The 14,917-nt window shown below is 37.3% G+C and overlaps 1 protein-coding gene across 10 annotated transcripts in view; it reads right to left on the reverse strand.

Annotated features, from left to right (window-relative positions):
* Positions 1 to 14,917, reverse strand: part of REPS1 (RALBP1 associated Eps domain containing 1) — a 106,674-nt gene that overhangs the window by 14,970 nt on the left and 76,787 nt on the right. For 8 of the 10 annotated variants that reach the window (XM_067542325.1, XM_067542323.1, XM_067542322.1 and 5 more), the window contains exons 10-12: positions 12,197 to 12,277; positions 8,915 to 9,002; positions 6,852 to 6,950 (exon numbers count right to left, since the gene is read on the reverse strand). In XM_067542325.1, coding sequence (XP_067398426.1) covers positions 6,852 to 6,950; positions 8,915 to 9,002; positions 12,197 to 12,277 — 268 coding nt within the window. The remainder of the gene's footprint in view (positions 1 to 6,851; positions 6,951 to 8,914; positions 9,003 to 12,196; positions 12,278 to 14,917) is intronic. The other 2 variants (XM_067542327.1, XM_067542326.1) reach the window with 1 other exon arrangement.

Consider the following 14,917-nt stretch of genomic DNA (forward strand, 5'->3'; position numbering starts at 1 on the left):
GTTCCTGGCAAACTACAAAAAATAGCTGGCTAGCAATATATTCTAGAACCCTTAAAAATGTTTGGTGCTCATTGAAAGGAAACTTAAAACCTTTATGCTGCTGTTGATATTGAGGCCGAGTACCCTAAACACCATGGAAGTCAGCTGCTGACAATACAAGCTAGCTTTTTAAGTGAGGCATATCTTCCCGCCCTTCAGAGATGGATCTGAACGACAAGACAGACATAAAAGAATGAAGGATGGCCTTTGACTTCATTGCCTTCTGTAGAAAGACATCTACTTATGCTATAGAGGTGTTATGTAGCATCTGTAGCATCCAACAAGCTATAAGTTTGTAGTGTTGACTTCAAAACACTGAGACCAAAATTATACTGGGGACTGTGTTGGAGTCCCTGGTGGAAAGGCTACTACAGGATGCTTGACTGGTGAAGCTATCTAGCTGGGACTAGAGAGAAGCTGTGTGGTACAGACAGATGCCCAGTGCTCAGCTGTTAAAGCCACCTCAGGCTCATGATCTGAGGATTTATCTTTTGAAAGCATTCTGGGCTGGCCTTAAGAGGAGCTTTGAGAAATTCCTATAATGTCAAAATACACTTGGTGACCTCTGTAGACAGACTGACATCCCTGCACAGCCCACCTGACTTCAGGCAGAGCATACAGGAAGTGCAGCTATCCATAAACATGTTTCTACTATGTAGACATTGTTTCGAAGCCACTAAGTAATGTTCCTTTTCCAACCATCAAGCAGTGGTGACTCCACAAGACAGAACAAAGGAAAATATAATTGACACAAATACCTTCAGAGTTGAAAGAACTACAAAACGCCACACCTCCCATAGCTATGCAATGCAATTGAAGCGGGGTGGGATGAACAATTAAAGCCACAGCTGCAGAGACGCAGCTCCTGCAGGAAAATCCTTCAGTTACTGAAGTCAACAGGACACCCAAATGGAGACCCAAAGGTGGCAACATTTGTGATGGTGTAAGAGCAGTGGGTGGGGTCTGAAGTCTGTGCTCTTACCTATTACTTATGCCCTGAGAGGTCCAAAATAATGGAGCCTATGCTTCCATCTGTGTCACTAGTGAGCTGAGACCCAGAGGTGAGAATCCTGCAGAGATGGTAACTTTACATTAAGAAACATTCTCACCCTGTCAGTTTTTGTTTTAAAAGAAGATTGTAGGTCCCTATATCTGGTGCAGTTGGGTTGAGTTCCTTATCATGGAATAAGGAGGCAGCCAGAGGCATCACTGCCACTTAGTTTCAGCACTCAAAAATTGAAAAAAATTACTATGCATAGATTAATATTTAGATATATATATAGGTGTGAAAGGAAAACCTACTCACTGTGGGAACTGTGTACAGAATTAAAATGTTGATATCTAAATATATACATCTTTTAGAAAACCTACGGGTGGCCTGGATCAGGGGGCATTCAAGTTTCTAAGAAACAGCACTGACCGGTAAGAAACTTCAAGAGCACTCCCCCTGATCCAATAGGGTTTTAACAGACCTCTAAAACATTGTGTATGGAATGGTTCAGAATTCAACCATTCCCTGAACAACTCTGTGTGCAAAGGCAGTATCTGTGCAAACTTGAAAAACTGTATTAATATATTATGGCAGTGTAAACATTAGATCAAGTGACACTCTTGCAAAAACCTCTGCTCACAAGGTAGAAGTAGACTTTGCCTACTACTATCCGTGCTCAACAGACCAAGTTCCCTTGCTTTTTAAAAGCTTCTTATACATCTTAGAGTGGAAACTTGGAGATTATTTTCATTCAGCATCTTTGAAATGATCAACTGGAATAGTACTTAGTTTTCATAAATCCACAAAAGTGTGTGCTGTGTTGGGTATAGATTAGCTTTCTAAATTTAGAATGAACCAGGGTCAATGAATGGCTATGTCTGATACCACTTCCTACACCACTTCCTTCACTCTGTCTCGTATTAGTATAAGAAATAATGGACAAAAATATAACACTACCACACTAAGGTTCTATCAGAGTATCAATAAGTTTATGAATACTCTAAATGGCACTGACAGTGAAATGGAACTGCATTTTTTATGTGACTTATGTGTCTTAAGGCAACTATATGTAAGCAAGCCATCAAGTCTACAGAAATGAGAAAAGTGTTATAATATAAGTTAGCTATTTAGTGCATGAAGTGATCTATATCTTGAGCCTGGGGTACTGGGTATGTGTGTGGAGTCACTCAAGGTACAAGATGCCTCAGTCAACCAGGTATCTATACAGAAGAGCAGTGAATGATGGTAACTTTCTCTGGGCAGGAAACATGCTTTATCACTCCAACAGAAAGTTATGGACTTTTTTTTAGTAACGGGATGGTTACTTCTAAACATGTTCGGATAAGGCAATTTAGGCATTATACAATGAACTGCAACAGTATTTCCCTTCCCTTGTATTGATGACACTGGAGGAGCGTGAGCAACTCCTACAAGGATGGGGAAATGTAACACTGCAAAAGTCCATTGTTACACACAGTTTAGAATTTAGATTTCCCCCCAATTCTGCCAGTAATGCTAATTTTCTAATCTGAGTAAAGCTTTCTAAAAGTGAAGTACTGCAGGAGTGTATTCTCGGAGAGAAGAACACTTTCTTTCAAGGTAGGCAACAGATAAGTCAGGGAGAAAGAAAAGCAGTGTTCTATAGGTTTGTTTAGTAGATACAGACCACCAGCTTCTTCGTAACCCACCACCACATTCGCAGGGTATTCCAGTATATTTTGAGGTGGCAGTCTGGTCTGCAAATCTTCTATGTTCCCTACATCTGATGGCAATATTCAACAAGCCTGTTGCTTTAGAATTTCTTAAAGTCAATAACAAAAGCCAAAATGATTTAACCAGAATTTAATTTAATTTAAATAAGTAATGGATTCAAAATCTGTTCTTACTGAAAGGTTTTCTTATGCAGCACTGCTTAGCTGTTTTGGTTTTTTTCATAAAACCTGGAAAAAATGAAAATTTTCTTCTTGCTCCAAATGTTACTTGAGTTCACTTTTTCTCATGTAGTGACCCTGCAATTCCAGGTTTAGAGGAGTTCAAGTAGCTAGGCAGACTGCAAGCAAACCTTTTCTCCAGCAACTCCCTTTCTAAAGAAAAAGTTTATCCTCTTCCCCCTCTAAAATTAAGTAACCTGTGTAGAGGGAGACAACCAAGTAACGTTATTGTCTAAAAAGGTCTTTTCACTTCCTGCTTATTGGGAAATCTCATTCCTTCCTCCTGAATGTGGACCTGGCCACAATGATCCATGCACTTATTACCTCAAGGCTGGATTACCGAAATTCACTGTATCTGAAGCTGAATGTGAAAATGCACAAGATCCACCATGTTTTAGGCTTCCGTAAGCACATCAGGCCCTTGTTTGAGTCCCTCTACTGACTTCCAGTCATTTTCAGATGCCAGTTTAAGGTCTTGGTTCTGATCTTCAAAGATAATGGTTCAAGCCCCAGATACATTAAATACTGAATCTGATCTGTGAATCACCAAGACAGTTGCACTTTTCTAGGGAAATGTAGACCACAAAGCCCAGAAGGAAGCACCTGAAAGCTGAGAACAAAGCATTCTCGGACAAGGAGATCTGGCTATGAAACAAGCTTCCAGAAGACTAACAAATCTTATGTGATTGTCCATAGGAAATGCAGATGTTTCCTCTTAGAACAAGTCTATCTACCACAGCAAGAACAATACTCCCTTCTACCCAAATGACATCAATCAAAAACTAAAGAAAATAAAGTCCTCAAGCAGAATTTTTACACTGAAAAGGGAAACAAGCTATAGGCTCCATAATGTTCACTAGGGACTTTGCTATTGATTTCATGTCACAGGTGCTCAGTTACTATGGTGATGGGCAGCTGTGTAAAATGCCAAGAAAAGAATAAAGTAATCCCCTGGGCTATCTGAGTCCCTCCCGCCATCTGTTAGTCCAAGAGGAGGAAACAAAATTCTTGAAGAAACCTCACAATTTCTGTCACAATATTAGAGACAGTCAGTTCTCTGAAAGCTGATTGCATTAATTGGTTTATTGAAGTATATGTATAAGCATTATCCTTCCAAATTATTTTCAATATGTAGTTTGTAACAGTGTTTTGCAATTTTTCCTCTGCAAGGCATAGGCTTCCAATGTTTGAGAATGGTCTTGGATTTGAGACAGCCAAATTTCAGCAGAACATCAGGCCATTAGCTCAAGGGGTATGTGATCTGTATTTTTTTCTATTCCACTACACTTCTATTATTGCAAGAATTCTTCCTGGTTTATCCAGAGTTGCAGGACCCTTTACTTCAATTAAGGCCTTATAGGATGGTAGAATTTCTCTCCTTCCATAATAATTTCCACCACTTTCAGATTTATCCAGAAGGCAGCCACAGACTGATCTGAGCTGAGGATACCAATCTTTTGGCTGATGTGCTGGCCTTCTCCAGGCACAACCACAGATATAGCCTTGTAACTGAATTCAAGGCCTTTAGCTGTTGGAGAAAAAAATGGAATGCATTCATATAGGTGTGCCACAAAAGAGACAGGTTTTAGTTCACTATACCTTTGACATTTTTTATTTTGTACTTGGATGAAATCAGTGTTTAGTTCCTTGCATCAGGCTAGCATAGACTAACTAAGAACATGGAAAAAGGGAAGGCCTGACTCCTAGTTCCACTTCAGAAACATCTGTTAAACAGATTTAATGATTTCTGAAGGAAATTCGCCCTTGGTAGGAATTACTCTCAACTTGGAAAGGGCTGCAAGAGATTTGTAAGCATTCGCTTTACTGAAACTATTGTAACTGCACTATTTTGGCTGGGAAATACCAATATCCCTTAAATTATATCCTCCATAGCTGGATTTAGAAGCAAAGTGGTTCCTCTTTTTAGTTAGAGGTAGGAAGCTATTTACTTATTAATATCCTCTCAGCTTTCCTCAGACTCAATTTAGATAATCTTTCTGACTATAGGAACAAATTAACAGCCTTCAATATGATGCTGGGTCAGACTTTTGGAGTTGGATAAGTCTCCCTCTTATATAGAGGATCATGGTCCATAAAATATTTCTTCCACTTTTCACATATTTGCTTCCTACTTTTTATTTTTGGAAACTTCTGGATGAAAGACCAGGTGCCTTCATTTCCTCACCAACTGCACTTTGTCCATATCATGACTAGAGAAACAGAAGACTTTGCTGAATGAATTTTTATGTGCCCACATTTACCCAGTAAGTCCCAAGACTGCACAAGTGGATATAAGAGTGGTTGTTGACATATTGCTGAAATAAAAAAAAAATACAGGCTAGTATGCTGGGAATTGCAGAATTAGAAGAGGCATGGCATTTGCCTTCTCCTGTTTAGTGGCTTCAGGCTGCTGCCTTCTTTTCCGCACTGTTGCTTTTGTCTCACTTGTCTGGGAGGCCAAACTGCTCTCACAAGAGGTTTGAATCAGAAAGGGTCCCTTTCAGAAGTCAGGCCCTAAGTGCACCAGCAGTCTCCCACTACAAGACAGCATGTTATTGCACATTTTCTCCACCATACTGGAAGACTTCTGAGTAAGGCCTGAGCACTCTGTTATGGAAAAAAAGACAGGGAAAGAGAGATGGGGCCAGAAGAGAAGTGATCCTGAAAGAAAACAATACCACTGAAATTGAGTTCAAGAGTAAGGGAAAGGCTGTTGCCAAAAACGGACCTGTTGGTTGTCTTATGCTGCTGTTGCAGAATGTTCTGCCAACTGATGCTGTGTGAGGCACTGTGATAATTTTAGCTGCCTCCGTACTTCATGACAAGGGATCCAGGAGGACTAATATCAGGTATTGATTTCTTCTGAGGGAAATTACGCAATATAATGAACAAAGTGAATGGAAAACAGTTTCAGGAATAAAAACCACAGAGATTAGATATTCAGACTGACATCTGATTTGTGACTAGTCTGTGTGATTACACAAAGAAAAGGCTAATTAAATCTATATAGTATTTTATATATATTTGGTGTAGAGTATTAAAAATCAAATTACTACAACCAGGGTAAACAGAGTGACAAGTTAACTGCCCACAGAAAAAAATGTCAAAAGTCAATCACAAGGAATTGTGGTATTTTGGCTTTCACAATTTTTCCAAAGGAACTGAAATCGTGACAACAGATGCATCCTCCTTTTAGTATACAACAGTTTTCTAATCTTCAAAAAATATATTGCTATTTGGTTTTGAGACAGAGCAGGATCAAATGCTACTTAAAGTTATTTCTGCTTGAGATAAAGAATGATGATGAAGCCAGTTTACATTTCCAGGATTATGTCTGAGAACAAGAAAATAGTCTAACCATTTAAAATAAGGCAGATTTAGGGTCAAATCCTCAAATGGCATAACTAGCATAGCTCCAAATAAGTCAGAGAAGCTATACCTATTTTCATCTGCTATTATCTATCCCATAATCTTTTCTTAAGGGAAGATACTTTCTAAGTCAAAATACTATGCTGGACATTTGTTTTAAGAAGTTTCTTGCTTCCCAGGAAGAGTTTATGCTCTTATTAGCTGGAGACACACCAAGAACAATAATTCAGGTTGACATTCCTTTGAAGTTTGAGAAATGGGTTAAAACAGTGGTGCCCAACCTAATTACACAGGAGGGCCACATAAACCTAAGCACAACCTTGTGTGGGCCAAACAGATTCTACATACTTCCTCGTATTAACTAAAATGATGTAAACATGATGACAAAACACTAATGAATCAGTCATTAGTATATGGTGTGGAAGCAGGCCGGGGGCCTTATGAAATGCTATGGTAGGTCGTTTGTGCCCCTGAGGCCATAGATTGGGCACCCCTGGATTAAAAGATGCTTTGATACTTACCAACTGTATTTCCAGCTACAAATTTTGATGAACTCATTTTATTTTCTTCTGAGAGGTCAGGTGGTTTCACAAGTAGAGGGCTAGTGGGATTAGCAGGATCTAGGTGGAAAAAAGATTACTACTACTCTCTTTATGTAAGATTAAGTGATATACAAATACACTGAAAATATCCGTCTCCTCGGGGGCCAAGGCATCATTAACGAAGTTTCAGCCCTAAACTGAAATTTGGCACTTGACTGGATTTTAGGAAGATAAACTACAGTGATGCTATCCACACCACTATAATTTTAATACAAAACTATTCAATTCATACATCAAAATGAACTTTGAAACTTTACATTTCAATATTGGTATATAATTGCACTGGTTAATATGCATATATCTAATACTTTTTTCCAAATGTACAACCTTATAAAACATTAATTTCTTGCAACAGTGGTAAAACGCCTGAGTGTATGTATCCTTGCATGCTTTAAGAAATTTGTTTCATCCTTCTATGTAATATTGTAAAATTACACTCAAATTTATAAAATATTTCAATTTTAGGATTTATTAAGTTAAGAATGTGGGTCCCATTGTGCTAGGCACTGTACAAACATGACATAGGTAGTTCCTGCATCAGAACGCCTACCTTGATTGTAAACTCTACAGGGCAGGGACATTTGTTATATGTCTGTGCAGTGCCTAGCAAAATGGGGCCATGTCCTCTAGGTACTCCATAATAATAAACACTGGTATAAGACATGACATTGGACAAGTATGCCTTTAAGAGAAAAACAATTTTCATTTTATAGAATGCATTTGTCAAAAGTTCTAAATGAATTTATAATAAAAGATTAGACATTTTAAAAATAAATCTAAATTGATATATTAACTGATGCACATCAAAAGACAACAAAAAACCACACTTCCCCATTCTTCTGAAAATCATAGGACGGTAGGCTTTGCAACATTCTTTGGAGGTCAATAAATTTATTATAAGTTGGACGTAAAGGAAAAGCAAATTCCAGACTAAAGGATCCTCCCATATAGACTATTAGTTCAAGCACCTCATATGATCATAAATCCCAGAGCACAGCAAAGCAGTGATCTCAGATACACAGGACCCAAACTGCAATGGGTTTTACAATTAAAACCTAACAACCTGAATTGCAATTGGAAACAAACGGGATGCCAATCAGTTTGATTCACTGATTAAGTGCGCTCCATATGAAGTATACTGGTAAGCAATCTGGCAACTACTATCTGCACTTGATGAAGTTTCCAGGTGGTGTGCAAGTGAAACCCTGTGTAGAGTGCTTCTAGATTAATTTACTGCCGTGTGAAGAGGTATGAGTAAATGTGGCAAAACCTGCACCCTAGTGGCATGCTTTCTCTCCCCTGAGAGATGCAAAAGGAACACACTTTTGGCTACTACAGCTATCTGGATGTCTCCAGAATTTATAATGTTAGCACATTATAGCAGCCCACTCCACCACCAGCAAAAAAATTAAGGTTAGAGACTGGGCAATAATATGAAAGATTGCCAGAATCAAGGAATGTTGGAGAATGGGCCTAGAAATCCTTTGAGGAAGGCTAGCAGGTTTCAAATGGATGAGATGAAAGTCTACAGCAGTAGCAGACCACATCTTACACATTAGATTTTACTAAATACAACTGAGTCGCAAGTCCTAGCCCAAAGCTCCCCAAGCACCTCCAGAACTTGAACAAGCAAATCTGGGAAAGTTCTCTCACTCCTGACCCAGATCAGCATCTTGATGCTTTCAATCTACACCAAGCAACCTTATCTAGAAGCAGAAGGAGAAATCCTCATAGCATCAGTCAACCCTCTATCTCACTGTGTATATCAGAATGCTCCTCTTAATTCATGAGGTTCTCCACCATTTGGAATAGTTATACTGGTTGAATCTCCTGATAACGTTGTCTAAGTGCAAGAACATAAGGCAGAATTGTTACGCAAGAAAATCGAGCTCTAAAAATCATCACCACATAAGAAAGTATTCAATAAGACATTATATGAACACAGCAGTTGCTTTCATAATTAGCACAAGAAAACAGCTTACCACTTCCAGTTCTTTTAAGTTCCATTTCCTGCATGTGGATTTTGCTTGGAGTCATTCGAATGGGAACCGGGTGAACAATAGCAGTATCCTGAAGAGAAGGAAGAAAAGGTTTTATTCTAGTTTTAAAACTATTTCATTAAGAGCTGCTTTTGACTGCATTCAATGGCAGTTCCCAAGTCTACATTCATAAACAAACATATTTACTGAGTTCCTATGAACTCGATACTATGGTGATGGGCGGCAATATAAAACCCTGAGATAGAACACTGTCCATAACAAGTATCCTTAAACTCAGTGCAAATGTACAGGCATTTAGACTTCTCTAAAGTGGTGTCCAAACTTTGGTTCATGATTTATAGAAAGTCTATTGGTCACATGGTGCTAGCTGTGTTTATAGCTGCTAAGCTGCATCAAAAGATAGAAAGTATTTAAGGTATTTAGCTATTCTTATCTTGCCATGTAACCAAATGGTGTGGTTGCCACAGGTGTATTCTGTGTCCATAAAACATCAGATGTAGTCCACACTATGAAATATGTGGACACTGAATTTCTTTTTAAGCTTAAGATCAGGATTGTTAGATGTAGACATTTCATAGTGCCCCTATGTGCTCTGATGCTTCAAAGATTTAAAATTAGAACACTCTGGAAACATTTATGGGCTTGATCTTCTAAACATTCTACTGCACAGTAATTCACACTATTTCATGGAGCCCATTAATATCTTGGGAAGGCATAATGGAAGCTTTTTTTTTTTTTAAGATACACTTTGAGAGATGACTAACATGCCACCTAAAAGCAGAGATCTGACAGAACAGTGGTTCTAGATCTCAGCAACAGTTATCTATATGAAGTATTTCTATGGCCACACTCAGATGAAATGGGTGAAGTCATGCTCTATAAATTGTTAGCACATCTTGGACTCCTATCCCCACAAAGTCAAGTTCTGCACTAAGAGTGCTCAACCCCGACTGAAGGCAATGGCAAAATAGTCATATATATCTGGAGGGGAGAATATATTCTTAAATTTAAAACTGCTCTTGAAAACTAACATGCTTTAGTGTTCAGTTACCCCATTTTCACAAGGTCCCGTACATGTATACATGTTTAAACTGACCTGCACTGTACTGGGAAGATAAAAAGTTAAATGTATACCACAAATGTAAACCGAACACTTCCTTATCACAGTTCAAACACCACTGTGGACATTTAAACCATGTTCATGCCTAAAGAATTTTTAAAGGATATTATGCTTTCTACATAAATTTTTATACACAGATCAGTCTTCTACTGTAGCTATCAACTGTCCTTTGCTGGCTTCTGAATGTTCCAGATGTACTGTCAAGTATGGGTATTACAAAATCCTATGTGATTTAAATTTTGAATAGCTTGATATAATGCTGCCCAATTTAGTTAAGGGAAAATCCGTAACAAAAGAAGGCAAGTTTTGTTTCTTACTGAAGTTTTTGAAAATACAATTTCTGCTTTCCCAAACTATAAATTTAGTGAAACTCCTCCCTTAACTATTCCTCACATGTAAGTTCCCTGGCTTTTTTTTTTTTTTTTTGGCCCGGAAAACTGTTTTCTCCTACAGCAAAGAGGGTATGGAAGGAAGAAAGTTAATTTTTTGACTGCTCTTTAGTCAATTACTAAGGGATGTTCCAGATAGACTTACTGGTTCTGAAAAGCAGAAGCAAACCACATGAAGTTCTAGTATTTTAACTTCTGGGTTATGGTGTCACTGCCAAGATCACTGTGATATGAAGAGGTGGCAAAACAACATTAACTTGGATTTACCGGTATTCAGTTTTCTGGTACCAGAATATATGAACAAAACAAAAACTGTTTCATCTTGCCTCAAGATTCAAGTAGTTACATTAGCAATAAAACTAAGCTTCACAGCTGCCTAATATTCTATAACACAACCTAATTTTGCAAGCAGTGTTACTGCTCTATGCTGCTTGTTATATTTCAAAAGGCAAGTATATGTCAAGACTCTAAGAAGGTTAGCCAATATTTAACAAACAAGACAGAAAAAGCAGTATGTAAAATCATCCACAAGAGAGAAAAAAATGTATTTCCCATCTGTCATTTTTGCTAGTTACTGCTAAAAATAAGTTACTGATTAAAATGCAAGTTGAACAAAGCAACGCAATAGCTACAGTCTTGATTATTGTCCAGCATTTCCTAGTAAGTAAACTGTAAAAAACGGAGGCATTTCATAGCTGTGAAGTATTTTCACATTATTCCATGAAGGGCATACTTAGTTTTATGTAAATTATGTTAACACTGAAGAATAGGGATTAAGTACACAAACAGAGAAGGCATGTGTGTTTATATTAGGTAGTAAGGCAGATGTTTTAATTTGATTTTTTAATCAGATGTGAGAGAAGCTTCTGGACTACGTTTTTTAGGGCAGGGACTATTTATACAGTGTCTACCACAATGGAGCTCTGATTGAGCCTGGTACTGTAATACAAATATATCAGCATCAATGGTGTTAACTCAGATTTTGCAGAGTTGTTAAATTTTTAAAAATCACTTATTTAATCTCTAGGATTCTATGAAATTAAACAAATTTAATACAGTAAGTATATACTGGCCCCTAAACCTGGAAAGGTGTTAACTACAAATCACTATTCACAGCACTTCTGCACAGTTTCTAATGCTGCGATCAGTGCAGTTGTAACTGCAGAAGTACTCAAAAACACTATTTCCAAAGTAACTTAATAGTAGTGTTATGTAGGACTATGAAGTACCACGTCAACTGTGGAATATAACAAGAAGATGAAGTTTGATATAGATGTTCAGATAAACTGGGTAAATCAGTTATTAGTCTTTATGTGCACAAAACCAGCAAGGCATAAAGAGAAAGCTATGCTGAAGTCAGTGTTTGGGTGACATAGCTGAAGGATTTAATAAGACTATGGGTTCACTGGGGCTCTATGGATTACATTTTGTATACATTCAAAAAGTTTTAAATGAAGTGTAATAAAATGTATACATCCATCAGTAAGTGTGTCACAAATCATTTCCTTACACAGATTTAATAGCACTCGCACCACAGCAAAAATCAAGAAAAACAATCCCTATGCTCAGCTACTGACAGTGAATGGAAAAATAGCAAATACCTCTTCCCATCATAAGCAGACAAAATTAATAAGCCTGCCACCAGTCCCAACCAAGCAGTCTATAGAATCATGCATTATAGCTAAAACCACAATATATGGAAATTCAGTGTTAATAAAATTAATTTCAAACAAGCAAGCTAAGTGATTGACTTACAGGATCAGCTGGTGCAATGTTAGAATCAAATTGGGTCAGAGTTTGTGAGCTTGAAGAGCGTTCACTAAATGTCTCCCACTGCTGAACAGACAGAGGAGAGACAAGTCAGCATGATGAGAAAGATGAGTAAAAGAACACTGGAGAAGAAATTTAGCATAGTAGTTCAGAGGTTGCACTGGAGGGTGTTTGTATATCATATTGGCTTGACTTGGAACAAACAACATACATTAAGGAAATATTTCACAGTTTCAATATGACATTGATATGCAATCAAAAGTATTACCTTTTGCTAAAGTTCTGATCAGAATTGTGTGCATCACACTGAAAATGTACATATGCACACAAATTTAGAAGCTTTTTTTGTGAAAGAAATATACTAACTGTTGATGTATACACAAGATATATTGTTAAAACATTCAGATTCTGTAAAAACTGAAGTGGTGCCACATCTTATACATATTCAGAACTATAAATCTTATGCAGAGGCTTCTCATGTTTATACAGTGGCAAAATCAAAAAAGTGTTCACAATATTTAATATTTATGGTACTTTCACAAAAGTCACACAAAACCCTACATTGAACATAGAATAATCTGATTAAAACAATCCAGTTTGACTTCCAGTGAAACCCCTGAGAAATTAATCTGTTCTGCATGAGCTTTTTTTTGTTTTTGTTTTTGTTTTAAACATACAAGTGCATAAGTTTTAAAATTATAACTGAAATAATGCAAGGAATTATTGAGTTCAAACATATTTGAGTTTATCAACCAACATCAAGTCAACCTCTGATCAGCTCTACAAGATATGGGCCATGCTATATTACAACACATAATTGCCAAACAAAATCTTCATGCTGAAAAAAAATACAGCCACAACCAGAGCAATTGAGAATCGAAGGTTTATGTATAATTTGAAGATCAAATTACTCTTTGCAAGAAGAATGCTGAATGTGTTATGAATCTTGTAATTAGTAGAATGGTGAGTAAATATTAGTCAGACTTAATTTCAAACAAATACTGGATGAGAAACTTTTTGGGATAAAAGTACAGTAAATATTTTTCTCATAAATGGTGTTAGTATGAGTATTGAAATCTTGTAAATATTCCATTGTCCAACCCCTACAAAAATGGAACATTTCCAGAATATACAGAAAGGAAAATAGTATTTAAAGAGTTGAGCCAAACCAAATTCATGCATTCCCTAACACCAAGCCATTTTCTAATGATTTTATCTGAACATGGAGCTATTCAGGAACAACTCCAAGCGTGGACACATTTATTGCAGAATAAGAATGCCAGGTTCCTGTGTAGCTAGTTTATCTCACTTTCAAAGTTCATCAAGCAAACAGGAGCAAGACACCCTTATTCTGGAATAGCTGTCCAAACATGGAGATATTCAGGAATAGCTGTTTTTGAACAGCTGAATAACTCCATGTATAGACAAGCCCTTATACTCCAAACTTCAGGCTTTCAATTGATAGGAAAAATCCATTTAAGACCACATCAAGCTGGTATTTTACAAATAATTAAGATTCAAAGACTCCATCTGTGTTACAACCTAAAGCAATGCTAGCTCTTTCATCTCTTATAACGTATATATCAAATACTGGTATCAACACTGATATACTTATATGTTGAACCATAAAATCCCATGTTATAATTCTACTTCTTGAAAGACATACTGCCTGACACTCATTCTTGGGTCTCAGCTCCCAAGTAATAGACAGGCAGAACTCCTTAAGGTATTAATGTTTTGTTTTTATCTCTAAGCAGAGAAGAATGAGCCATTCCCACCCCGCTTCAGAATAATGCTAAAAGTCAACAATTTCTTAACACACAAATTCCATGGGCAATACCATCACTATAGGATCCTATATAAGAGCTGCTGATCATACTTCAAATTGCATCCACTCCAACTAGAACATTCAAGAATCTTTTTATGACAAGAGCATGGAAAAAAACCACAAGGGGATGGAAATGCAGCAGGCCTGGGAAGAATGTTGGTAGTACAATAGACCCATTAAGGTGGAATTCCATCATCAACTTGAGGATGACTGAGTCCACAGCCTTATGAAACACTGCAGAAGGTAGCCCATTAGTGCCTGAAGGTGTCTCTACAATAGGAAGTAACTACCACCAAGAAAATGCCCCTTTATATAAGAAACCTGAGTACACATGTATCAACTGGCTCAAAAAGGAACTTTTATCAGCTCTGTCAAGAATACATGAAGATCCTGACAACAGGAGATTCTCAAAAAAGCACTGCAAAAGAGTCTTTCAGATGACCTAATTAATTAAGACTAGTTTATCACAGGCTGAAAGGGCAGCCAAATGAACCTAGCTGGAGCACTAAGGCCTTGTCTACCTGGGACACTCAGGAAAATTAATCCAAATTAACTAACGGTGTGAATTTAAAGTGGATTAGACTTGTGTTGAAACTCTCATTCAGAATTGAAGTGGTCTTAATTTGGGTTAGTTACGATAAACCAAATTAAGGCCATTTTAATGCTGAATGAGAGAGTTTCAATACAAATGTAATGCAGTTTAACTAATCCATTTTAAATGCACACCTTTAATTTGGATTAAATTTCTTGAATGTCCCCATACAGACAAGCTGTTAATCATATTTTGACAGTTGAAGTATTTTGTATAGGTCAAATGAAGTTGTTCATGTGGATCCACTGCACCACACTGGAAATGTTTTCCCACTTACAACTGCAGT

Source organism: Emydura macquarii, unplaced genomic scaffold (assembly GCF_026122565.2).
Source record: "Emydura macquarii macquarii isolate MOO-44397 ecotype Brisbane River unplaced genomic scaffold, CSIRO-AGI_Emac_v2 contig_705, whole genome shotgun sequence".
In the NCBI taxonomy this organism is placed as follows: Eukaryota; Metazoa; Chordata; order Testudines; family Chelidae; genus Emydura; species Emydura macquarii.